General features: G+C 40.5%; 3 protein-coding genes across 3 annotated transcripts in view; 1 reads left to right on the top strand and 2 right to left on the bottom strand.

Annotated features, from left to right (window-relative positions):
* Positions 1-1370, bottom strand: part of dstyk (dual serine/threonine and tyrosine protein kinase) — a 35145-nt gene extending 33775 nt beyond the window's left edge. The window contains exon 1 of the mRNA XM_084416166.1: positions 769-1370. Within this exon, the coding sequence (XP_084272292.1) occupies positions 769-955 (187 nt within the window). The 5' untranslated portion in view covers positions 956-1370. The remainder of the gene's footprint in view (positions 1-768) is intronic.
* A 1665-nt stretch (positions 1371-3035) lies between these two features.
* On the top strand, positions 3036-21772 carry nuak2 (NUAK family, SNF1-like kinase, 2). The gene is made up of 6 exons (XM_084416895.1): positions 3036-3289; positions 8508-8628; positions 8847-8998; positions 14026-14091; positions 16766-17018; positions 19747-21772. Exons 1-6 carry the CDS (start codon positions 3110-3112, stop codon positions 20721-20723), a joined length of 1749 nt encoding a protein of 582 aa, XP_084273021.1. The 5' UTR covers positions 3036-3109; the 3' UTR covers positions 20724-21772.
* A 1191-nt stretch (positions 21773-22963) lies between these two features.
* The window catches only part of ccnd3 (cyclin D3), a 15856-nt gene continuing 12039 nt past the window's right edge, over positions 22964-26780 (bottom strand). The window contains exons 4-5 of the mRNA XM_084417330.1: positions 24385-24527; positions 22964-23258 (exon numbers count right to left, since the gene is read on the bottom strand). Of these exons, the coding sequence (XP_084273456.1) occupies positions 23145-23258; positions 24385-24527 (257 nt within the window). The 3' untranslated portion in view covers positions 22964-23144. The remainder of the gene's footprint in view (positions 23259-24384; positions 24528-26780) is intronic.

Below are 26780 nucleotides of genomic sequence, written 5' to 3' on the forward strand. Positions count from 1 at the left end.
ATGCGAGTTTGCAAGTTTGTGTGTGTGTGTATAAAGTATTGTCGAGTGTTTAGTTCTTTCGTTCAGTTGAATGCAACTGTTCACAGCAGTTAAGCTGCTTATTTCAGCACTAATTCCAGTTCAAGATATTTTCTGCTGTTAACACTAAACCTCCTGCAGGAGACACACACACACACACACACACACACACACACACACACACACACACACACACACACACACACACACATTTCTAATCAGTATTCACTGGTTATTCACTCATTTGATAACAATATGATCAATAACTTTATTTGTCATGTGTTTAAAGAATAAAAATCAAACAACAGCATTTACAGGTGACCTAACCTAATGATCTTTTAACTTACCTTTATAAATATCACACATTTTCCCCAGCGTTCTTATTATTAACTAAAAATACTATTGCAGATCGTTTTAGGTAATTTAAATAAAAACTTAAAAACTTGAATATAAAATACTTAAAAAGTTAAAAAATAATATTGTCTTGGCAGCTAAAACCGAAATATAATAAGTTTGAGTTTAAGTGCTAAAATGACTAAAACTAAATAAAAGAAAAAGAAAATATTAAATTACAAGGATTATTATAAATTATTATTATTCATAATGCATATTATGATTTTATTGTTACAGTCTCATTCATTCTTATTACTAGTTGTTTTCTATCATGAATTATTATATTGTCAGAAATGAGACATAAATAAGACAACCGCATTGATGAGTCATGTGACCAGTAAACGGAACCGGCCTGACCTGAGTCCAGTTCGGGTCCAGATGTGCTGGTGCTGCAGGTGTTGCTGTGGTTCTGTCGGATCTCCCTGAAGAAGATGATGGTCTCCTTCAGGTTCTTCTTCAGGAGGAGGTTGTGTTTGTTGTAGTGACTGAAGGTTCGGGTCAGATCTCTGGGAAGTGGACCTGCTTTCTGCGGGTTCTCCATCATGATCCTGGACCAAAACCAGAACCAGAACCCGGAGTGACGCGCGCGTGCGTGTGTGTGTGTGTGTCACATATCCATCCAAACAGGCCCGAATCACTGCGGGATGGACCGAGCCAACACAACGCAACAACAACAACAACAACACTAACACTAGAGTGTGTGTGTGTGTGTGTGTGTGTGTGTGTGTGTGTGTATGTGTGTGTGTCAGTAACACACACTCGGGCGGACCGGAGGCCGAACCGGGTCGCTGGTTCTGGTTCGCGGGTGTTCGGAAGCTTTTCTCCCGCAGATCATCGATAATCCCGGTGTTTGTGTTGGTTCGGTTCGGGAATGTTTCACTTTTCAGCCCCAAAACGGGAGTTTTCCGCTGCCAGCCGCTTCTTCTGCTGCCCTTCCATTAGGAGAGGAGGACCGGGGGGCGGGCGCGACTGGTGCATGCTGGGAAATGTAGTCCGCTCAAATGTAATTCCGACTTTTTAATGTCATAATTTTGACTTTTTGTCAATTTCAGCTTTTCAAGTCATGATTTCGACTCTTTATGTCATAATTAAGATTTACCGAAGCATAATTTTTATACTTAAAATGTTGATTAAACCCCTTTTAACTGTATTTTTTTGTCATTGCATGACAGATTTAGCATCCATCTAATCTTCATCGCAATAATATTCCTCAGTTTCAACTGTGTACGACTCAAAAAGTTGTCAAATCGTCACAATCTCCATTGTAAAGTGGACAATATTAGCATAAATGGCGAAGTACACACTCTTCTTAGAGCATACGACAAGTATGCAAATTAGGACACGTTAAATTCTGAACTGCATGCTAGTATACTACTCCTACTACCTTTACCTAATCTTTCTATGGCAGAAATAATAAGAGTAGTATGCTAGTATGCGGATCTGAGCTCACTACAGTAGTGCACTACATCCACACTGATATAAGCTTGTAACCTGGCGACCTCTAGTGGTGAAAGCCAAGACACAAATTAAATCAGTGTTTCTCAATTTATGCGAGTATTTAATACATGTATAATGTGTTTGCACAAGTAAAGCTCTCTATATAAATACATATAAAAGTAAATTTGACATTGTTTTGTAATGATTGCAAAGATCATAAAAAGAGTAGTAGTTAAGTGGAATAAGAACATTATTTGATCAACTCGTCTAGCCTAATAAAACGAATTAAAAGTTGTAAATTGAAAGCTGTAACTTTTTTTGACATAATAAACAAGTTTTTTTTGCGGATTTCCCTAAAATGGAAAATCCCTAGTGTAGTGTACTTTCAGTTTTATTAGTGATGAAATGGGAATGTTTTATCGCAATATTGGCGCCCTCTTGTGGACATTATATGAAGCACACAAACACACACACACACACACACACACACACACACACGGGGGTGTGTGTTATCACATGTGTTTGAGTGGATAATCATTACACAGTGGAAAGCAGATGATTAGCATACAATCGGCCAGTTTCATCTCCATAAATGTAAAGTCACTGATTCTAAGCCCAATTTTAGGCTTTTTTTTGTGTTTATTTAAAGTTATTGTATGACTCTCTTTGTTTAACACCGTTAAAACTGCTCTGTTGTGTAAAAACATTACGGTTTCATTATAATTAACCTTCTGATTTCCTAAAGAAAAGTTCCATGTTATGTATTTCTATTTATTTTTATTCATGTATTGCATGTTTAATTTCTATTGAAACAATATGTTACTTTCATTTCATTTTATCTCTGTAAAGCTGCTTTGAAACAATCTATATTGTTAAAAGCGCTGTATAAATGAAGGTGAAATTGAATTGACTTATTGCTTTAAATGTTTTATGATAAAATTTTTTTTGTAGACTACTTATTATTACTTTATATTTACTGCCTTGCTTTACCTCGAGTTTCTTATCCTATCTGTGTGTGTGTGATACATGCATCCCCTGTGATCTTTGTTCAATAAATTCTTTTAAAAAAAAGCAAACAATGGGCTTAGCGCGAGGGCGGTACTTCCCGTTAGAGACACGCCCACTGACAACAGACACGCCCACTGAACGGAGCCACGCCCACACGTGCCTCTAGTGCGCCCGGATGATCAGCGCGCGCGCCACTCGCTCGCTCGGTAATATCTGCGCGTGTGTCGCGGCTCATGATAATATCATTTGTAATATGGACGGTGGCGGGTCCGCGCGGGCTCCGGGGGATTCAGGAGATTCTCCCGCGAAGCGTCAGGCGGTGAAGAGACACCATCACAAACACAACATCAAACACCGGTACGAGTTCCTGCAGAGCCTCGGGAACGGCACGTACGGGCGCGTGAAGAGAGCCGTGGACCGCTCCGGCAGAACGGTGAGAAACATCGCAAGATTACACCACATATATTCATATATCAATTAATAAAGAGTAATAGCTGGTGATTTTAGTATTCATTAATGTGTTTTTTATTATTTATTAACAGTGTTAGACAAGAGTAAATAAATCTTTTTTTTCTTTTTTTTTGTAACTGTGGTATTTTATTATTTATGAATAATATTATGATATATATAAGAATAAACAAATTTTTCTAACTGTGGTAATTTATTATTTATGAATATTAAAATATATATGAGTTAATAAATCGTTCTAACTGTGGTAATTTATTATTCACGAATAATATTATAATATCATTAATATTAAATTATTGGAAGTCTAATATTTCATTGGTTAAATGTACGACTGATATGATTATTAGATCTATCACACTGTTGCAATACTAATTATATTATTATAAATGACTAAACATAAATAAATTCAATCAATAATTAAAGTAATTTACTATTCATGATTTGTTGTATTTATGAATAATATTATAATATCATTAATATTAAATTACTGGTATAAACCTAATATTTTATTGTTGTTTTTTTGTACGACCGACACACTATTTGAACATGAATTATGTTAATAATAATAAACCAGAATAAATCGCCAGAGCATAACGAGTAAACGATTGAGAGATGTGATGATTGATCTTGTGTTTATGAACAGTTTGGAAAGCTTCAGCAAACAGGTTTTCTGCGTCTCTGCCCGCGGCTCCTCACACACACACACACACACACACACATTCCTCTCGATCTGGGGTCAAACCTGGCTCTCCGTGACCTCTGACCCCTGATCATGACCCGCAGGTCATCAGTGGTTCTATAGGAGTTTCCTTTAGATCCGTTAGTTTATCAGGACGAGATCCTGCAGGAAGTGATGTCACGTCTGCTTGCTGAAACACTTCATGATGATGCGTCTGGAGATAACCATCACAGTGTGTGTGTGTGTGTGTGTGTGTGTGTTTCTCTCGTTTTGCACACTGTAAAACAAAAATGTTGATCTACTTAAATTTAACGCAATCAACTTGGATATTTGAGTCATTTCAACTTAAATCACATTAAACTGACTAAAAAATGAGTTGAATCTTATGTAACTTGTATAAAAAAAGTTGAAAATGGCTTATTTTGATGAGTTAAAGCAAAGTAAAAACATGTTGTCATAACTTACTGATCATACAGTTATTAAAACAAGAATAAAGTCTTTTTCTGGGAAATATCTGCGGTAAAGTTTGTGTTTCTCACATTAGAGGCACTAAACCAAACGTTATTAGATTTAAATGCTGTAAAAATGACATTCTTAAGCAATTATAGCTTTTTTTATTCAATTATTGAAGTTAAAATGACTTGTACAGTTCATTTAATTGTGTTTAAACATGCAGTTTTTAGATGGAAAACTATTTTTACTATGAAAATAACGATGAAAACACTTATTCCTCAAATAAATGAATCTATTGTACATTTCAAATTTTAAATATTTAATTTGTAATGATTTTAACATTTTATTTGGGCTAATAATTAAAATAAAATTAATATTTATAATACGTTTTACTCTTAATAATTATTCTAATATTTATTCCCTGAGAGCAAATCTTAATATCTCAAGCAGTTTTTATTCCCAAAATGCTGACTAAGAAAATGATATTTTTGTGCAGTCATTTTTAAAGCTATTCTAGTGTACCATATAACACTATGGTATATTAAGAGTATGATGGTGTAATTAATATAAATACAGAGAAAGTTGCATTCTGGGCCGTCGCTGAACTTGTTTGGTGTGTTTTAGCTTGTGCTTGGCTTCATTTTCCCTTTCCAGGCCAGTTGAGTTGTTTAATCATATGAAGTGAAACAGGGAAGCAGGAAGAGTGAGAAATCAGTTTCTCCTCAGACAACATCAGTCCGGGGTTTTCCTGGAACAGCTCATGCGTTTCCTCCGAGATCGAGCGACACAGTAAAGCTAGACTCCCATTGTCTGCTGCGGCGTCACTTTCCCTGCGGGTCAGCATCAGGAAGGACATCGTTCTCAGGAAAGAGAGAGAGTTTGAGTCTGGGCGAGTCGAGACAGGTCTTAGCACTGATAACAGACTGCGACACGCCCGACGGGTCCGGCTATTTATAGAGCTTCCCTGAAAACACACTAATGGTTTATCAGAAATCATGCCGTCTTTGTGTTGGGGAGACCGGAGCTGCACAAACACCTTTATCATGACTGTGAACCAGCTGACAGAACTCTTCTAGAACCTTCCCATTACGTTATGAAAACGTTACTTTTGAACGTTACTTTAGAATGTTCTCTGAACGTTACATTAGAATGTTCTCTGACCGTTACTTTTGAACGTTACTTTAGAATGTTCTCTAAACGTTACATTAGAATGTTCTCTGAACGTTACTTTAGAATGTTCTCTGAACGTTACTTTTGAACGTTACTTTAGAATGTTCTCTGAACGTTACTTTAGAATGTTCTCTGAACGTTACTTTAGAATGTTCTCTGAACGTTACTTTTGAACGTTACTTTAGAATGTTCTCTGAACGTCACTTTTGAACGTTACTTTAGAATGTTCTCTGAACGTTACATTAGAATGTTCTCTGAACGTTACTTTTGAATGTTCTCTGAACGTTACTTTAGAATGTTCTCTGAACGTTACTTTTGAACGTTACTTTAGAATGTTCTCTGAACGTCACTTTTGAACGTTACTTTAGAATGTTCTCTGAACGTTACATTAGAATGTTCTCTGAACGTCGCATTTGAATGTTCTCTGAACGTTACTTTTGAATGTTCTCTGAACGTTACTTTAGCATGTTCTCTGAACGTTACTTTTGAATGTTCTCTGAACGTTACTTTAGCATGTTCTCTGAATGTTACTTTAGAATGTTCTCTGAACGTTACTTTTGAATGTTCTCTGAACATTACTTTAGAATGTTCTCTGACCGTTACTTTTGAACGTTACTTTAGAATGTTCTCTAAACGTTACATTAGAATGTTCTCTGAACGTTACTTTAGAATGTTCTCTGACCGTTACTTTTGAATGTTCTCTGAACGTTACTTTTGAATGTTCTCTGAACGTTACTTTAGAATGTTCTCTGAACGTTACTTTTGAATGTTCTCTGAACGTTACTTTTGAATGTTCTCTGAACGTTACTTTAGCATGTTCTCTGAACGTTACTTTAGAATGATCTCTGAACGTCGCATTTGAATGTTCTCGGAACGTTACTTTAGAATGTTCTCTGAACGTTTCTTTAGAATGTTCTCTGAACGTTTCTTTAGAATGTTCTCTGAACGTTACTTTAGAATGTTCTCTGAACGTTACTTTAGAATGTTCTCTGAACGTTACTTTAGAATGTTCTCCGAACGTTACTTTAGAATGTTCTCCGAACGTTACTTTAGAATGTTCTCCGAACGTTACTTTAGAATGTTCTCTGAACGTTACTTTAGAATGTACTCGGAACGTACGAAACTAGTAATATAAAATAAAATAAAACGTTAGATGGACATCCAACTAAAAAAATTCATAAAAACGCTCCATGAACGATGTATATATATAAATAATGTTTTTGTTCTAACGTTTTGAGAACATTATTAAAGAACAGATAACTTAAGTATTTGGAGGAACGTAAGTATTATTCTATTAAAGTAACTGGAGGAACGTTTGCTCATAACGTCCACATCGTTCCCTGTTTGCGTCATCGTACACTCTTAGAAATCACGGTTTTGAGCTTCACTCTTATTCTTGTGTCTACTTCTGTTTCTTGAGTTGCTGTTTCTGGTTCTTCAGGTTCTGGTCTCAGAGCACCAGACCACAAGGCTGTAAAACACTTCCCCGAAGCCGCTCAGTCTGACGTTTGAGCGCAGGTGTGTGAGATTCCTGTGTCTTCAGTTGTGTTTGTCCATCTGCTGGTCATTGGTGACCCTGTAGACACACACACACACACACACACATCCCCTGTGGAATCTCAAACATGCCTGATGACACGCAGATACTCGCATACAGACTCACAAAAGAGACAAAAGACCCGAGACACAAAGACCAGCATGCTCACGCATCCCTTCATATGCAAAGCACTGGTTCCACTGACATCACACCATTACAATCCCTGAACATCACACACTATTATAACCGTGAGATCATGACGGTGTGAGAAGCTTCTCAGTCTTTTACTGTGAGCAGAAGGAATGTGTGCAAATATCACTGTCAATATGACAAGGTTGCATAAGTTTCCTTCGAAAAATTATTAACACAAAAAAAATCTGCTCTCGTTTCATTATCGATGCACAAAAACTGAAGTAAATACGGTCATTTGGTGGAAATAATGGTGTTTTTGTGTGGTTTAGAGTTGTGTGTTTGTGTAATGAATCAAAAACATGCTAGAATGAGGATACTTCTAATATTTCTGCAGTTTAATTATGTAAATATAATGTTATTATTATTAAATAGGTTATATATTTTATAGTGCTGGGCGAGGATTAATCACATCCAAAATAAAAGTTTGTGTTTACATAATATAAGTGTGTGTACTGTTTATAATTATTTTATTTATATATATATATATACACACACACATGCATGTGTTTATTTAAGAAATATTTGCATATATATTTTTATATGTAAATAACACATTTTTCTTAAATATATACATGCATATGTGTGTGTTTTTATATATATATGAAATAATTATACACAGTACACACACTTATATTATGTAAACACAAACTTTTATTTTGGATGTGATTAACCCTCGCCCAGCACTAATATTTTATTGTTGTATTAATATAATTAACATGTTTAATATTAGCAAATATTTTAAAATTTACATTTTTGTTTCATGTCATATTTAATAAATAAATTTTATTAATATTAAACATTGTTAAATAAGTTATATTAATAGAATTAACATATTCAATATTATTAGCAGTAATATGTTAAATATCTAAATATTTGCTTCATATTTAATCACATTAATATGCTAAAACTACTAATATAATATCATATTACCTCAATTGTAAATATTGTGATGATTTTGATGCATTTATGTATGTAAATATGGCTATATTGTGATACTGGTGAAAATAAATTAAAATGATTCAATATAATTTTCATTAATTTATGCATGACTAAATGAGCGAATGATTTTGAATCTCTTTGGCGACAGTGACTGAAGAGAACCCTGTGATGCTTGTATTCAGTGTGTGTGTGTGTGTGTGTTGTGTCCTTCAGGTGGCCATAAAGTCCATCCGTAAGGAGAAGATTAAAGACGACCAGGACCTGATCCACATCCGCCGGGAGATCGAGATCATGTCGTCGCTCAGTCATCCTCACATCATCAGCATATATGAAGGTATGTGAGTGTGAAAGGAGTTGTGTAACCAGATCGCCGGCATTCTTCAGTCACGCAAACCTCTTTGTTCTCATTACGTAATCAAGGCAAACCCCAAAAACTGCTTTAGTGTGCTTCAGCGCACCACAATTACCCCCCGCTCATTAGCATAACGCCAGGAATACCTCAGGCTCGTTAGTGCATGTCAGAGAACTCAGAGTGAGTCGTGTGTGTTTCAGTGTTCGAGAACAAGGATAAGATCGTGATCGTGATGGAGCTGGGCAGCGGAGGAGACCTGTACGACTACCTGAGCGAGAGGCCGCGCATCTCCGAGAGCCAAGCCCGACTGTTCTTCAGGCAGATCGTGTCCGCCGTGCAGTACTGCCACCTCGTGAGTACACAACTACACAAACTACACACCACTGCCACCGCGTGAGTACACGACTACACACACTACACACACTACACTGCCACCGCGTGAGTACACAACTACACACACTACACAACACTGCCACCGCGTGAGTACACGACTACACACACTACACACACTACACACACTACACACACTACACACACTACACACACTACACTGCCACCGCGTGAGTACACAACTACACACACTACACACCACTGCCACCGCGTGAGTACACGACTACACACACTACACACACTACACTGCCACCGCGTGAGTACACAACTACACACACTACACAACACTGCCACCGCGTGAGTACACGACTACACACACTACACAACACTGCCACCGCGTGAGTACACGACTACACAACTACACAACACTGCTACCGTGTGAGTACACAACTACACAAACTACACACCACTGCCACCGCGTGAGTACACAACTACACAACTACACAACACAACACTGCCACCGCGTGAGTACACAACTACACAACTACACAACACTGCCACCGCGTGAGTACACAACTACACAAACTACACACCACTGCCACCGCGTGAGTACACAACTACACAACTACACAACACAACACTGCCACCGCGTGAGTACACAACTACACACACTACACAACACTGCCACCGCGTGAGTACACGACTACACACACTACACAACACTGCCACCGCGTGAGTACACGACTACACAACTACACAACACTGCTACCGTGTGAGTACACAACTACACAAACTACACACCACTGCCACCGCGTGAGTACACAACTACACAACTACACAACACAACACTGCCACCGCGTGAGTACACAACTACACAACACTGCCACCGTGTGAGTACACAACTACACAAACTACACACCACTGCCACCGCGTGAGTACACAACTACACAACTACACAACACAACACTGCCACCGCGTGAGTACACAACTACACACACTACACAACACTGCCACCGCGTGAGTACACGACTACACACACTACACAACACTGCCACCGCGTGAGTACACGACTACACAACTACACAACACTGCTACCGTGTGAGTACACAACTACACAAACTACACACCACTGCCACCGCGTGAGTACACAACTACACAACTACACAACACAACACTGCCACCGCGTGAGTACACAACTACACAACACAACACTGCCACCGCGTGAGTACACAACTACACACACTACACAACACTGCCACCGCGTGAGTACACAACTACACAAACTACACACCACTGCCACCGCGTGAGTACACAACTACACAAACTACACACCACTGCCACCGCGTGAGTACACAACTACACAACTACACAACACAACACTGCCACCGCGTGAGTACACAACTACACAACTACACAACACAACACTGCCACCGCGTGAGTACACAACTACACACACTACACAACACTGCCACCGCGTGAGTACACAACTACACAAACTACACACCACTGCCACCGCGTGAGTACACAACTACACAACTACACAACACAACACTGCCACCGCGTGAGTACACAACTACACACACTACACAACACTGCCACCGCGTGAGTACACAACTACACAACTACACACACTACACAACACTGCCACCGCGTGAGTACACGACTACACACACTACACAACACTGCAACCGCGTGAGTACACAACTACACACACTACACAACACTGCCACCGCGTGAGTACACAACTACACAACACTACACAACACTGCTACCACGTGAGTACACAACTACACACACTACACACACTACACAACACTGCTACCGCGTGAGTACACAACTACACAACACTACACACACTACACAACACTGCTACCACGTGAGTACACAACTACACACACTACACAACACTGCTACCACGTGAGTACACAACTACACACTACACAACACTACACAGTACTGCCACCGCGTGAGTACACAACTACACACTACACAACACTACACAGTACTGCCACCGCGTGAGTACACAACTACACACAACTACACAACACTACACAGTACTGCCACCGCGTGAGTACACAACTACACACACTACACACTAATACTGCCACCGCGGTTTAATAGTATAGTTTAGGATAGTATAGTTTAATAGAATACTATTGTAAAGAAGTTTAAAATACAATGAATAAAATATTTCCGTGTTGATGCTATAAAAACGTTAATTTAAAAGACTGATATCAGTCATAACAATAATCCTCTATAAGATCTGAGGTGTTGTACATGTGTTGTTGCACAGGCAGGGTTAGGGTTAGGGTTAGGGTTCAGGAACACGTCTCAACACATCTCTGTGAAAGCAAAGGTCAGCAAGACTAAATATTAGTTCGACGTCATGTGAACGTTTCTCACAGCCTGGAAAACTACCCAGAATGCTGCTGTGCGCTGAGGAGGGTGGAACAGGGCTTCAGTGAGACTGAATGGATTGCACAACACTCGTTACTCTCCGCATGAATGAGCAGATCTAGAGGACAGTGTTTGAGGCAGGCGTTCACGCTAGCACACGCTAATGCAGGAACACCCACGCTAACGGCTAGCAAACACAACAATAGCAGCGACGCACAAACTGTTGTGCCGCTCTGAAGTATCCGTGTGAACGACACACTCCAGAAGATGCCCAGATCAGGTTCTCAGAGTTATGGACAAACATGGTTTTCACTAAGGTTAATTCAGTGAGTGTGTGTGTGAGTGTGTGTGTGTGTGTGTGTGAGTGTGTGTGAGGAATTCCAGTCCTGCATGATTGTGTCTCTCAGCTGGAGGCCGAACCGTTCTCCTCGTTTAACCTCAGAACAAAAGCTCTGGCCTGTAACGGGACGCTCTGTCTTCTGAAACGCCTCGCAAACATTCCATCATGTCGGAAAACTGTTTTACACTGAAACTGAAGCACCCAGATCACACACACCGCCTTTAACAGTTTAGGGTCGTAAGATTTTTTATGTTTTTAAAAGTCTCTTCTGCTCACCAAGACTGTGTTTATTTGATTAAAAATACCCCAAAAAACTAATATTGTGAAATATTATTCCAGTGTAAATCATCTGTTCTCTATGTGAATATACACTAAAGTGTAATTTATTCCTGTGATCAAAGCTGAATGTTCAGCATCATTACTCCAGTCTTCAGTGTCACATGATCCCTCAGGAATCACTCTAATTATGAAAGTGTTTTGAGTGAAACTGGTGATACAGTGTTTCTGTTGCTCAGGAGATTCCCTTCCAACACCTGGAACATTTACATCATTTCATAAAGCAATAACTCATAATCACTTCATCAAGATCCCTCATCTGGGATTCACTCGCGTAGAGTCGCTTTCACAAGATGACACCAACAGCAATCAAGATACTGCCCAGTGCTGATGTTCATTACCAGTTCCTCTGCCCAGTGCTGATGTTCATAACCAGTTCCTCTGCCCAGTGCTGATGTTCATAACCAGTTCCTCTGCCCAGTACTGATGTTCATTACCAGTTCCTCTGCCCAGTGCTGATGTTCATAACCAGTTCCTCTGCCCAGTGCTGATGTTCATAACCAGTTCCTCTGCCCAGTACTGATGTTCATTACCAGTTCCTCTGCCCAGTGCTGATGTTCATTACCAGTTCCTCTGCCCAGTGCTGATGTTCATAACCAGTTCCTCTGCCCAGTGCTGATGTTCATAACCAGTTCCTCTGCCCAGTGCTGATGTTCATAACCAGTTCCTCTGCCCAGTGCTGATGTTCATTACCAGTTCCTCTGCCCAGTGCTGACGTTCATTACCAGTTCCTCTGCCCAGTGCTGACGTTCATTACCAGTTCCTCTGCCCAGTGCTGACGTTCATTACCAGTTCCTCTGCCCAGTGCTGATGTTCATTACCAGTTCCTCTGCCCAGTGCTGATGTTCATAACCAGTTCCTCTGCCCAGTGCTGATGTTCATTACCAGTTCCTCTGCCCAGTGCTGATGTTCATAACCAGTTCCTCTGCCCAGTGCTGATGTTCATTACCAGTTCCTCTGCCCAGTGCTGATGTTCATTACCAGTTCCTCTGCCCAGTGCTGATGTTCATAACCAGTTCCTCTGCCCAGTGCTGATGTTCATTACCAGTTCCTCTGCCCAGTGCTGATGTTCATAACCAGTTCCTCTGCCCAGTGCTGATGTTCATTACCAGTTCCTCTGCCCAGTGCTGATGTTCATTACCAGTTCCTCTGCCCAGTGCTGATGTTCATTACCAGTTCCTCTGCCCAGTGCTGATGTTCATAACCAGTTCCTCTGCCCAGTGCTGATGTTCATTACCAGTTCCTCTGCCCAGTGCTGATGTTCATTACCAGTTCCTCTGCCCAGTACTCGACTGATCACAAGGACAACGGCTTATAAATCAGATTAATCCCAACCGTTCTATAAAACATAACATGAGCTTGTGAAAGTGTTACACGACAGCGCTGTACGGAAAATGGAAACGTTTTCCTTAAAATTTTTTGCGTACAGACGACAGCGTCGTTAAAACGATCCCGTTCACACGGATCCGCGAAAACGACAAAAAAATGCTGTATTCTGCTGCCAGGCCAGTAGGTGGCGCACTGCAACAAAACTGACAAAAACAAACACTATGAGTTTAAGCGGTAAAGAAACTGTTGGTTTAACTTTAAAAAAAAGTAAGTTACCTTGTTGCCTTACAATTTTGAGTTTATTGAAAATGTGAGTTAATACAATGAAGGACAAATGAAAAATATTATGTTATTTGAACCACATTAATTATCTAAGTTGACGAAAACGAAAAATAGTTGATAAATCACGAAACAATTTTTTTTACAGTGTATAGCCTGAACACGTAACACGCATGACGGCGCCGTTTTCACAAATTCAGGTTTGTGTAGTTTTACACTGAGACGATAATGGCGTCATCTTTAAAAACGTTCACTTTTGAATCTCAAAAGTTTGCTTTTTCAAGCCCCCAGAATGCAGTTGTCGTGTAAATGAGTGTGAAAGTTTTGAGTTTTGAGTTAAACGCTGTTGTCTCTGTTTATGCTAACAGAACGGGATTGTTCATCGCGACCTGAAGTTGGAGAACATCTTGCTGGACGACAACGGCAATATAAAGGTACGTTCAGGACAGGTTCAGGAGTTTACAGCAGGTTCACTGGACCTCAGGATATACTGTAAATGTGTAAATTGTTTGTTGCGTAAAGTCGTAAACTTGCGCAGAACATCGTCCCGCTGGCGCTGCACCAATGAACTCGTTGACTCTGGAAAATCAAACTCCAGGACTTTTCAGTCAGAGATCTCACTTATCAAACAATATCTTCATTATCTTTCTAATTCTAAAAAAGGTAAACAGATAAAAAATAAACTAATAATACAAAATGCAGCACAAAAAATGCCTGTGGAACTCTAACCAGTGAAAGGACACTGTGACTAAGGTATCGCTCTCCTGATTCAGACTGATTTATTCCTCATGAATATATGATTGAGCTGAAGAATTAAAGCTGGATCACAGACTTGCATATTTATATGAGCAATCTCACACTCACAGCCATGAGGAACGTCTCTATATCTACATCAGACGGACTTCAGCGTTCATTTTACAATCCATAAAATTAAACACACATATTTAGTTTTTCAATAATTCATGCACTTTTCAAGGACCTCTTCATAAATATGGCTGTTTTCCAGCACTTTAAGCCCCTCGTACGAACCCTGGTCTCTGCACACGGAGGTTCGAGTCCGCAGACGCTTTTCCTTTGGGAATTTTCCAGACTTTCATAGTCTGTTTGAAACGTTATCTCTGATACTTCTGTTTTCCCTGGTAATATTAAACAAGAGGCCATAAACCTTGCGTGAGATAGTGGCATGAATGTAGATCGGGTTTATGAGAGGCGCTGATCGAAACCACAGTCTGTGTTTCACATGCAAGTGTCGCCTTTAGAGATCAAACTCAAGCATCAAGATTTACACAGGTCAAGCTAGAAATCTCATTTTCAGGTCTATGCTCAAAAAGTGAATAAATGGATTATAAATACAGCGTAAATATAATTTAGTACCATAAAATCCCCTAAAAATACAAAATATTAAATAAAAATGTTTTCATTGAAATAAAAAATATATAAATTTCTGTCATTTTTGAGCGACGCGTGAAGAACAGCAGAGGGTTGAGAATCATCAGCCGGATATGTGCATTTATGACGTAAACTTGCACAGAAAATCATTCTGCTGTTGATTTATGAATGAAGTCACTCTGCACACGGACCATCGAGTCTTCAGACGGCTTTTTCCGTTGGGAACTTTCACAGAAACATTATCTCAGATACTTCTGTTTTCCCTGGTTTTATTAAACAAGAGGCCATAAAACAGACACCCAATCGAAACTGGCATGAGATAACGGCATAAATCTGCGTTCGGTTTATGAGATGAGCAATAAAACTGGCACTGGTCGAAACTAGGGCTGAGTTTAAGATAATGGACCGACTACTGCGGCGGAGCTTTGGAAATAACATACTAATAATAATAAACGAGGCTCAAACATCCATTTAGTAACGAAACTAGCACTTCCGTCAAAGAAACATCACACTAAAGCCTGTAAAGCATTGAAATAAATATCAGTAAATCATGTTAACTTAAATAATATAATAAAGTTCAATATTTTAAAACAAGACCATCTCTTTTCTGATATCTTCATGTGTTCTGCTGGTTGTAAACGCTCTGAAGAGTGAATTTTATCCTCCACAAAGACATTTAATCTATGTTTGATTCTGCGCTGCCAGAGAAAGCTAAACTAAAATCACCCGCGCGTGTGAAGCGTGCTTTACAGATAAATGAACGCGCCTTACCGTGTCTAATAACAAGCACAAACTGTGTTAAAAATAATTTGACGTGCAAGTAAAAAGGTATAGGCTATCATTCCTACAGCGTTTTCTACTTTACCACAGTAAAGAATGCGAATATAATGTAACCCTAGCAACACCCTAGCAACCACACAGAACACCCTAGCAACCACCCAGAATACCCTAGCAACCGCCTAGCAACACCCTAGCAACCACCCAGAACACCCTAGCAACCACCCAGAATACCCTAGCAACCGCCTAGCAACCACCCAGAATACCTTAGCAACAGCATAGCAACCCCCCAGAACACCCTAGAAACACCCTAGAAACTTTTTAACTTTAAACTACTTTAAACTTCAAACTACTTGAAACTTTAAACTAATTTAAACTTCAAACTACTTTAATCTTCAAACTACTTTAAACCTCAAACTTTCTGGTCCAAACTTTCTCAAGCCAACTTAAAGTTTGTCTCGACGAACTTTTTAATCTAGTTATATATTCGCCTAATTAAGAGCGAACCAAAGGAAGAAATGTTTATAATCCCCTGCAAAAATGGGCGAGACGTGAGTGAAGATTTGGGAAAAGAAACGAGAGAGTCCATGTCCAGTGGAATAATGATGGAGTATTGTTAAATCCGCTGATGATCGGGTGACCAGATCGCACAACACAACACAACAGCCGACAAAGCTTACATGTATGGGCTGACGAGACGTTTCCATGGATGCGACTTAACATTTAAAATCTGCTAATCTATTATTTCTGTTCCGCGGTTGTCAGGTTTAGCACAGCACTAATCGAAACCACTCGGTTTTGGGTTGTCAAACCTTTTCCATTGGGAATTTCCCAGACTTCCACAGAAACGTTATCTCGGATACTTCTGTTTTCCCTGGTATTATTAAACCTGCGTTCAGTGTGTGAGATGAGCGCTGACGGTTAACCCACTGTGTGTTTCAGATCGCTGACTTCGGGCTGTCGAACCTGTACCAGGGCGACGGGTTCCTGCAGACGTACTGTGGCAGTGCGCTGTACGCGTCCCCCGAGATCGTGAACGGCCGGCCCTACCGGGGCCCGGAGGTGGACAGCTGGTCTCTGGGCGTTCTGCTCTACACACTCGTTCACGGAGCCATGCCGTTCGACGGACACGACCACAAGAACCTGGTCCAGCAGATCAGCAGCGGGAACTACCGCAAACCCACCAAACCATCCGGTGAGGCGCTAGTGAAACAGAGCAGTCACGTGACCGTTTCAGTCGGTGCTCTTCAGTCACGTTTGAGCGTACAATTTAGCTTTTTTTTTATTTGATTTATTTCAGTGGAATGGTACGAAACTTGGTTAACGTTTTGGCACTTGCTATGTGAACACACACACACACACACACACACACACACACACACAAATCATGGACATGATTCGAACAGGTTAAATGCTCCTATAAACAATAGTCGCGGTCAGAAATGACGCATTGGAAATGAATGCGAGACGAAGTTCCTCTAGTGGAAGCGTTTGGAACTGCAGCCGAACAACATCTCACTGAACGCTCATTTACTGAGATATCAACCTCAAATTTGAAACACAACTTGTTTAGATTTATGGATTTGATTTTCTCACAGTTTTAGAGTAAAACGTGTTTTTGATAAAATATGAATAATTTTTCATGACAATAAACGTAAAAATCTGTAACTTTTTTTAAGTCAACTTTTTTTCACGTCAGCAATAATCTGCCAAGTGTCGTCTTTAAAAAGAGATCAAACTTCAGTCTGTCGCTTTAAAGCATCAAGATTTACCAGTTTAAGTTGGAAATGTAATGTTCAGGTCTATGCTCAAAAAGTGAATTAATGGATTATAAATACAGCATAAATATAATTTAGTACCATAAAATCCCCTAAAAATACAAAAAACATTATTGAACTAAAATATAGTACATTAATTTCACTGAAGTAAAGAAATAAACGCGTGAAGAGCACCAGAGGGTTAAACCGGGACACGGAACTGGTTTACGATGTTTGTCGAAGGTCCAAACTTAGTGAACCGTGTCGATGTTTTATAGGTAGAGCTTATCTATTCCTAGCCGATAGCGCTCTGAACTGTGTGCTGTTGACCTCGGCAGACTCATAAAACTGAGTTGATCTGGGAGTCAAGTTCACAACGAACGCAGCTTTATTGCCGGAGGTCGTATAGCCTCCGTGTTGTTGAGAATCTTTCTGCTTTAAAGCACTATCCCTGCATATGGCAAATCATAGAGAAGCAAGAAACTGCCCAGAGTAACATGAGCTAGCCTTGCCTAACCTGTTCCTGGAGCCACACCCCAACAGTACACACTTTCACCAATCTATTCTTAGGTCCTGGAGTCTCTACCAGCATGCGCTGAGTTGAGTCAGGTGTGTTTGATCGGGAAGAGTTGACAATGTGTACGTTTGGTGTGTCTTCAGGAACAATGGATCACAGTATCTTGCACACGTGCACTCCCATGCTTTCATTCCCATTAGCATTCAGCATTCCATATGGTTGATTATTTGCATAGAACTTTGAAACTGCGCCACATTGCTTGACACGCCTGCATCGCATCGCATCGCCAACTCTCACTAAACAGGGATGACTTCCAGTCGCCAGAAGTCTAATGTTGTAGACCAGGGGTGTAGGGTGCAGTCTTCTCTGCAGAGTTCGACTCAAACACACCTTTAGGAGCCATTAGTCGCTGGTTCAGGTGTGTGTAACCCTTGTGCGTTGTTTGGGGTCTTTCTGCTGAAATAAAATAAAAAGTTCTCTTTGGCATGAGACTTTGTACAGTTGTCAACACTTTCTAGATTTACACATAAAAAAAATGTATTGTAATGATATCTGTTTTTTATGTTAGTGTGTAAAAAATAATCACACTCGTGCTGTTTGGGGATCCCAGGCTACGTAATAGCCAGGTAATTTTATAACAAATGTAATTTTACTCAGTTTATTAATGTTTTTACTCCACATTTGTGCAGTTTTGGGAGGATTTATTATATTTTTTACATTTATATAAATTAATAAAAAAAGTTTTTTTTTTATTCTTTTTATGAAAAATTCACTTTATAAAAGACTCACATTTCTAACTTCTTTCATTCATGTGATAACATGGATAATTTGACATGGTTTAGTGTAAGATTTTTGCCCATCTTTAAAAAAAAAAGATTTTCATGTTCATATCTACATTATTATGAAATCACAATTATAAAAATTAAAATAACAAAGTTTAGCATTTTTTGTACTGAAAAAAAACTTTTTTTCAAAAATTTTAAATTATGATTGTAATCAAACCTGAACAAGATGTTACAAAGAGAAAAGAGTCTTTTGAGTTTATCATTTATTTCAAACATCTGTTTTTTATATAATTCTACAAATTTCTGTGATTTTGACGCTTAGAAAATGGACAAAATTAACATTATTGAAAAACAGTTTTTTTTTTATTTTTTAATTTTATTTTATAATATGTAGATATGAATCCAACTGGAAAAACTTGTGAAAAAGATGTCTTTCATTTAGTCAGATAGCAAATAGTGGAGCTCTGCTGCCATCTACTGGTTAAAGTGATCATTTTAAAAACTTTTAAAACTGCATTTTCCAAAAATCTTGCACTAAACCATGTCAAATTACCCATGTTATCCCCATGAATGAAAGAAGTTAGAAATGTGTGTCTTTTATAAAGTGAATTTTACATAAAAATCTGATTTAAAAAAAATATTTTTTAACATAATAAATCATCCCAAAACGGCACAAATAAGGAGTAAAAACATTAATAAACTGAGTAAAATTACATCTGTTTAAAAAAAAAAAAAGACCCGCAACCCGCAAACGAACAGAGCACATAAGGGTTATTTAGGGTCTGCTGGAAGGTGGCCCTCCAGGAGCAGGATTGGACATCCCTGTTGCTAAATCCAGTGCTAATCCTCTTTGTCGCCCCACAGATGCGTGTGGCTTGATCCGCTGGATGTTGATGGTGAACCCAGAGCGTAGAGCTACACTGGATGAGATCGCGGGTCACTGGTGGGTCAACTGGGGCTATCAGCTCCCCCTACAGGCTCAGAACGACACCGCATCGGTGTGCGCGACACATGTAGCGTCTCAAACCGGCGGCCCGACGCGCATCGCAGACTGGCTACGCCGCACCTCTCGCCCTCTCCTGGAAAGCGGCTCTAAGATGCGTTGCCTGTTGCGTACAGGTGGAGGAGAACCAGTTCAGCGACAGCGCTCAATACGCAGGTCGCGCAAAGAAAACAACGTTTCGCAAACAATGCAGGAATCGCCTCGTCCGTTCAAAGGCATCCTGAAGAAGCGTGGGAGTCTGAAACAGAAACCGGCTCCTGGCGACTCCCAGGCTACGCCCTTGGAGGAGAAAACCGAGAACTCTTTGGCTCCGCCTCCTCCACCTCCTAAAGGCATCCTGAAGAAACCTTCCGAAGGCGAGTCGGGATATTATTCCTCATCCCCGGAGAGTTACAACTCCGAACGGACTCTCGGGAACCCGTCGCCTGCGCAGAACCGCAAGGGAATCCTCAAACGCCACGGCAAGTTTTCCGGAGGACTCCAGGGATTCGGATCTCTGGATAAGCTTTCGCCTTCCTTGCCCTCGGTGGCCAACAAATCCCGACCGAGTGGCGCAATCAGCGAGGACAGCATTCTCTCCTCCGAGTCTTTCGACAGACTCGATCTTCCCGATCGGGAGATTCCCGTCGCTCCGATGGAGAGACGAAAAATGCGAGGATCCGTATCCGCTGATAATCTCCTCGACTTAAGAGAGGACGGGCCAGGGTCTCTGCTCAAGGGACACTGGGAAATGGACGTAGCTTGCTATCGCGCAGGAGTGTCCGATAGCGTGTTTTCAATCTCCGACTGCGAAAACGTCACTCGGACTTACAAGCAAGCCTTGGGAGCGAACTGCTAGCTAACATGGACAACGACAATGAAGTGCAGAATCTGCAACTCGGTTGTGCCTAGAAAGGTAAACAAGTTGGAAACAAAACAGGGTTTTGTTCGTTCTTGACGAATGCTGGTATTGGAACGGCTTCAAGCCAGACAGGAAGTGGGTCTTCAAGAGGACAGGAAGTCCTGTGCGACAGACTCATTTGGGACACACATTTCATAACGAGGGAACGGCAGTTTTTTGGTGCGTTTGCAACCAAAATTGCTTTTATAATGTAGACTTGATTTGAGAAAAGTGCCTTTTATTTTGTCAAGTGATCAACTTGTTATCCTGTGAAATGTTTGGCGGTTACGTGACTGTTTAGGGTGTTGGCTAGTCAAAAAGTACCAAAGATCCATTGTGAACTTGTTTTAAAGGTGAATATTGGTGGTTGATGACAAAAATGTACAAGAACACATGCAAGAACTCAAAAGGTCTCGATTGGCAAAGATTGACTAAAGTCCTTAAGATCGTTCCCGCCAATTTCTGAGTTTTACAACATGCCATTGATTATATCATGTGTGCGACGGATACACTAAACTATTGTCTTTTTATGACTTTATGTAGTCTAGACTTTAGTTACATGTTTAAATTGTGCCGATAGGAGTTTATTAGGATGGGGAAATACGCCGTGACCTCCTCACAGAATAGGATTAAACTAAAAGTCTCCAAATCCTTGAGAAATGTGTTGAACTGGTGGGGTTTACTGGTTTGGGCATCTGGACGTTTACTTCCAGTCGTAAAGGCAAGTTAAGAATAGGAAAGAATGATATTTCAGTGTCATAACAGGGTGTTCATCAGTACATCTGCTGTTCTTGAGTGTCTAAACTCTTCATTCAGTGTTTGTAAGAGTCCATTAGAGCGGCAGTGAGATCTTGTCAGGGGTTTTGTGGTTATGAAGGGTTTTTCTTCTGTTTGGTGTCATATTTCTCTGAGTTTCTGCATGCTTACTTGCCAAAGTGCCTGATTGATCTGCCCTGATGTCTGTTTGAGTCAGTGGACCAATAAAACAGCACAAATTAAGCTGAAAACGCTCTGAATGTCTGTTCTTCTGTTCCCATGATAATCTTTATTTGAATTACTTTATCGTAGACTGTTCCAGTTCACATGTTTAAGTCCCCCTGTGGTGAAGATCCAGCTTTTAATGTAGTTTATGTGTCTATGTGGTGTTTTTAATGTGCTTTAACACAAAGCATGTGTAAGTTCATAAGTCGACACCATTGCTGAGTATTTCCTCCTTAAAACTGCAGTGAACCAAAGACAGTCTCAAAAACACGCTTTGAAATCGCTGGTGTTTCTGACGTCACAAACTACCTTGTAACCAATCAGATCAACGTGTGATCGTCAACCAGTGGCTCTCTGAGCTGAGTGAGTGAGTGGAGGCGGGGTGAATTTGCATATTCATAGAGCCGCGCATACTAAATGAGGCAAGGGTGTCGAGTTACATTTTTTTCAAGAAAAACAAACGCTTAAATATGTCATTTTGGTGATCAAATATTTGTAGAAATAATAATGAAAGTTCTGAAGTGGTAGTTTGACCCGACACCAGTGTTATTTTAGTTAACTAAAACTAGAACATTTTTGTTAATTGAAATGAAAGAAAATAAAATATAAAATACAAAAAATATATATTTTAGCTAGTTGCCAAAGCAACATTTCAGATTTTTGTTTAGTTTAACTTGACGTACTAAAATAACTAAAACTAACACTGAAAAACTATATAGATGTTTTTTTAAGTAAAGTAAATAAAAAAAAACACAGCAAAGTAATTAAAGAATTTCCTAAAATTGACCTGAAACCAGAAAATGCACAAATAAAAACTCGCTAAAATATACTTTTTCTTATCGTAATCTTAAAAATGTCCATTTCCAAACCTGTCCGAAAATATCCCGGATATATTTTACCCTAAAATAAAGACAAAAAGATTTTACAATTAAGATTGCATCATTATTTACATTGCATTTAAACCCCCACTGCTAATTAGTATGCAAAATATTGATTATTTTAAACTGTAGGAATTGATCATGGAAGCATTTCTTTTTCTGAATTTAATTTATACTGATTTTATCAAAAAAAACTGTGAAATTGGATAAAAACGTGCTTAATTGTCTTATGATGTAAAACATGCTTAATTTTCTTAAAGCAAAAAAATGTTCTTTTGAGGTCAGGGTGAAATGTGACACTTGTGTGTGAGATTGACCAGGTTATGTTAGAAGTAAACCAGCTTTCACCATCCTCATATTTTATTTCCACATATTTCAAGTTTAAAATTGAGAAAAGTTACAAGCCAAGCGTAGAATTAATCACTGACTGTGTGTGACAGAGCAGAACATCTGCTAGGTAAAAGACGAACGTGAACATGGTCAACCAGTGCAGTGGAACTGGGAACACTGGGAAAGCAGGCTAGAGTTGATCAGCCAGTGGGACGTCCCGATCCCGATCCCGATCCGCAGGTGTAGACGGAAGCGTCAGGCCGATGGTTTCCTCCAGAGACGAGAAACACTGAAGCAGGGAAGCCTGAATCACAGACACAGAGAACGTCATCATTTAAACTTGCATCATAATCATACCTTAGTATGTCATCATTTAGACTTTTTATATAATTATGACTGTCATCATTTAGTCTTAGTATGTCAAAAAGTCATAATTATTTTAATAAACAGTTTTTTTTATACAAAATCTAAATTAGGACATAAAATTCAAAATTATGAAAAAAAGTTGTCAATTTAGCCTTTTTATGTCATACTTATGAGGTTTATGTTGATTTTTGGATCAAATTCAAAATTGACAAAAAGTTGTAATTATAAGGAAAAGTCCAAATTATGACAAAAAGTTAATGATGACAAAAGTAATGACATAAAGTCTAAATAAATTATATGTCATTACTTATGTTATAATTAACTTTTTGTCATAATTTAGACTTTTTATGTCCTAATTTTGACCCTGTCCTGATTGTGGTTTACGGAAGCATGATTATGTTCTCCAGTGTGTATGAAGGTGAGTGTGTGTGTGTGTGTGTGTGTGTGTGTGTGTGTGTCCTCACCATGTCTAGGTCCACACACTGGCCGTATGAGTGTGTGTGTGTGTGTGTGTGTGTCCTCACCATGTCTAGGTCCACACACTGGCCGTATGAGTGTGTGTGTGTGTGTGTGTGTGTCCTCACCATGTCTAGGTCCACACACTGGCCGTATGAGTGTGTGTGTGTGTGTGTCCTCACCATGTCTAGGTCCACACACTGGCCGTATGAGTGTGTGTGTGTGTGTGTGTCCTCACCATGTCTAGGTCCACACACTGGCCGTATGAGTGTGTGTGTGTGTGTGTGTGTGTGTGTGTGTGTGTGTGTCCTCACCATGTCCAGGTCCACACACTGTGTGTGTGTGTGTCCTCACCATGTCCAGGTCCACACACTGGCCGTATGAGTGTGTGTGTGTGTGTGTGTGTGTGTGTGTGTGTCCTCACCATGTCTAGGTCCACACACTGGCCGTATGAGTGTGTGTGTGTGTGTGTGTGTCCTCACCATGTCTAGGTCCACACACTGGCCGTATGAGTGTGTGTGTGTGTGTGTGTGTGTGTGTGTTTGTCCTCACCATGTCCAGGTCCACACACTGGCCGTATGAGTGTGTGTGTGTGTGTGTGTTCTCACCATGTCCAGGTCCAGGGCGTTCCTCAGGAGTTGCAGGAGGTCGTCGGCGCTGAGCGAGTCTTTCAGGAGATTCAGTCGAACAACAGCCGCCGTCACACACGAACAGGCCACCAATGACGGAGCGAAGACCGAGAACTTCAGCTCTGAAACACACAAGCCCCGCCCCTTAAAATCAACATCCACCAATCCTGCTTCAGCTCTGAAACACACAACACAAGCCCCGCCCCTTAAAATCAACATCCACCAATCCTGCTTCAGCTCTGAAACACACAACCAAGCCCCGCCCCTTAAAATCAACATCCACCAATCCAGCTTCAGCTCTGAAACACACAACACAAGCCCCGCCCCTTAAAATCAACATCCACCAATCCAGCTTCAGCTCTGAAACACACAACACAAGCCCCGCCCCTTAAAATCAACATCCACCAATCCAGCTTCAGCTCTGAAACACACAACACAAGCCCCGCCCCTTAAAATCAACATCCACCAATCTTTTATCCAATAATATCCACATTAATAACAGGATTTTATCCATTAATATCCATTAATATCAGGATCTTATCCATTAATAACAGGAGTGTATCCATTAATATCCATTAATAACAGGAATTTATCCATTAACATCCATTGCAAAGGACCTCCGAAACAAATGAGAAAATTATTATTAATTATTAATTAGCGAAAAACCACTTAACCCCAAATCATTCCAGTGTGGGTCTTCTTCATCTGATCTCGCCTCAGGAGAAGCCACAGTCACAGTGAGAGAACACAGAACCACCACAACATCAGCTGAACCAGTCTCAGAGACTCGAGATAAGGGTTAGCCAGAACATGTCCCACACCCTGTGTCAGATCTCAGAAGGACAGGGCTGCAGAAAGAGAATGAGACGCTGGTTTGGGCTCTCATAAGCCCCTTTCACACAGAGATTCCGGAAAATACACGGATAAAGTGAGCCGGGATTTGACCCGGGTTCGTTTGATTTTGGTTCATTCACACTGCCAGTGATTTCCCAGAATCAGAGAGTGCGTTCACACACAACCCGTAAAAATCCCGTAAACACACGTGACATCGATGTGACTGTAATGTCTCAGCGTCTTCAGTTTGCTTATGAGCTGCGATCTCTCTCGAGAAACCACGCTTGTGCATGTTGTTCTCTGATTCGATCATAAACTTGTAGCCTGGAAATCCAGACCTAAATCTGAAAGATTAATGGTCCGGCGTCGACTAATGAAACTCGGCCAGCTCGAGGGGCGGCACCAAGCATGCATTTGAAAATCTCACTGCACACAATTGGATAACACTACGACCAATCACAAGAAGTTATCGCTTAGCTGCCAGCGGAGCTCACTGGTAGATTAGACTCTTGCCGTATCCGGTCGGCAAAACAGCAAAAACGTCCTTCTTGCAAAGGAAGGATTCGAGCGGCGTCTTCTGTTCCTGTTTTAGATAAAAAGCCAAGTCTAACTCGTTCATTATAGCGGCCAAAGCCGTTTCAAACAACTGGTGTTCATCCATAGCCATCTTGCAATGTTTACTAAGGACTTCGACGTCACAGTGCTGTCATCATCTCGCCTCTGACCCGCCTATATCAGATAACCCGCTGTGATTGGTGCAGCTCAGATCGAGGGGCATATTTAATGAGCATCATTACCCGACACCAGAGTAACTCGCTGAGCAAATTCAACTTGTGCTCTCGCGAGAACTCTGGATTACCAGGGTAATAAACTTGCGCATTACGCACCGTTTCACAGCTGGCGAACGATCCCGGCTTCAGCGTCATCACTGCGACACGGCATTATTACGGCTTTTGTTCACACAGCGCGCGTTCCGGGACTGAACACGGCAATGTTACTAGGTCCCCAACCCGGCATCAATCCCGGGTCGTGTTTGCGTTCACACACAAGGCGTTCTGGCAATTCATCGCGCTGTGTGAAAGGGGCTAAAGAGAGCAAGTGGACTGTGGTCTGAAAATACCACAACTGGAAAAATATCACTTGTTACAGACTTCAAAAACTGCAAAGCCCAAATCAACACCAACGCCTCCTTTTCGATAGTGGAATAATGCAACTGGGGAGACTTAAACTTTCTGGAAAAACAGGAGCCTGGTCTTTCTGCACCCGGTTCATCAGTTTGCAACAGTACAGCTCCAGCCCTAACTCGACTGGTGTCAACCTGGATCTGAGAAGGCTGTCCAGAGCGCGGGGCAAGCAGCGCCGGCCCAGTGCTGAGCAGCTCCACGTTATCTACGATTGCGCCTTCTTTAGGACGTTAACTAGTCGCAAGTTTGCGGTAAAATGCAGGTGGGGTGTCGAGGTCAAAACACATAAGCTGTGAATCAAATAAACGTATAATAAATAAATGTTATGTCTTTTTTTTTTTACTCTTACACTGAATA

The sequence above is a fragment of the Rutilus rutilus genome (assembly GCF_951802725.1).
Source record: "Rutilus rutilus genome assembly, chromosome: 8".
NCBI lineage: Eukaryota > Metazoa > Chordata > Actinopteri > Cypriniformes > Leuciscidae > Rutilus > Rutilus rutilus.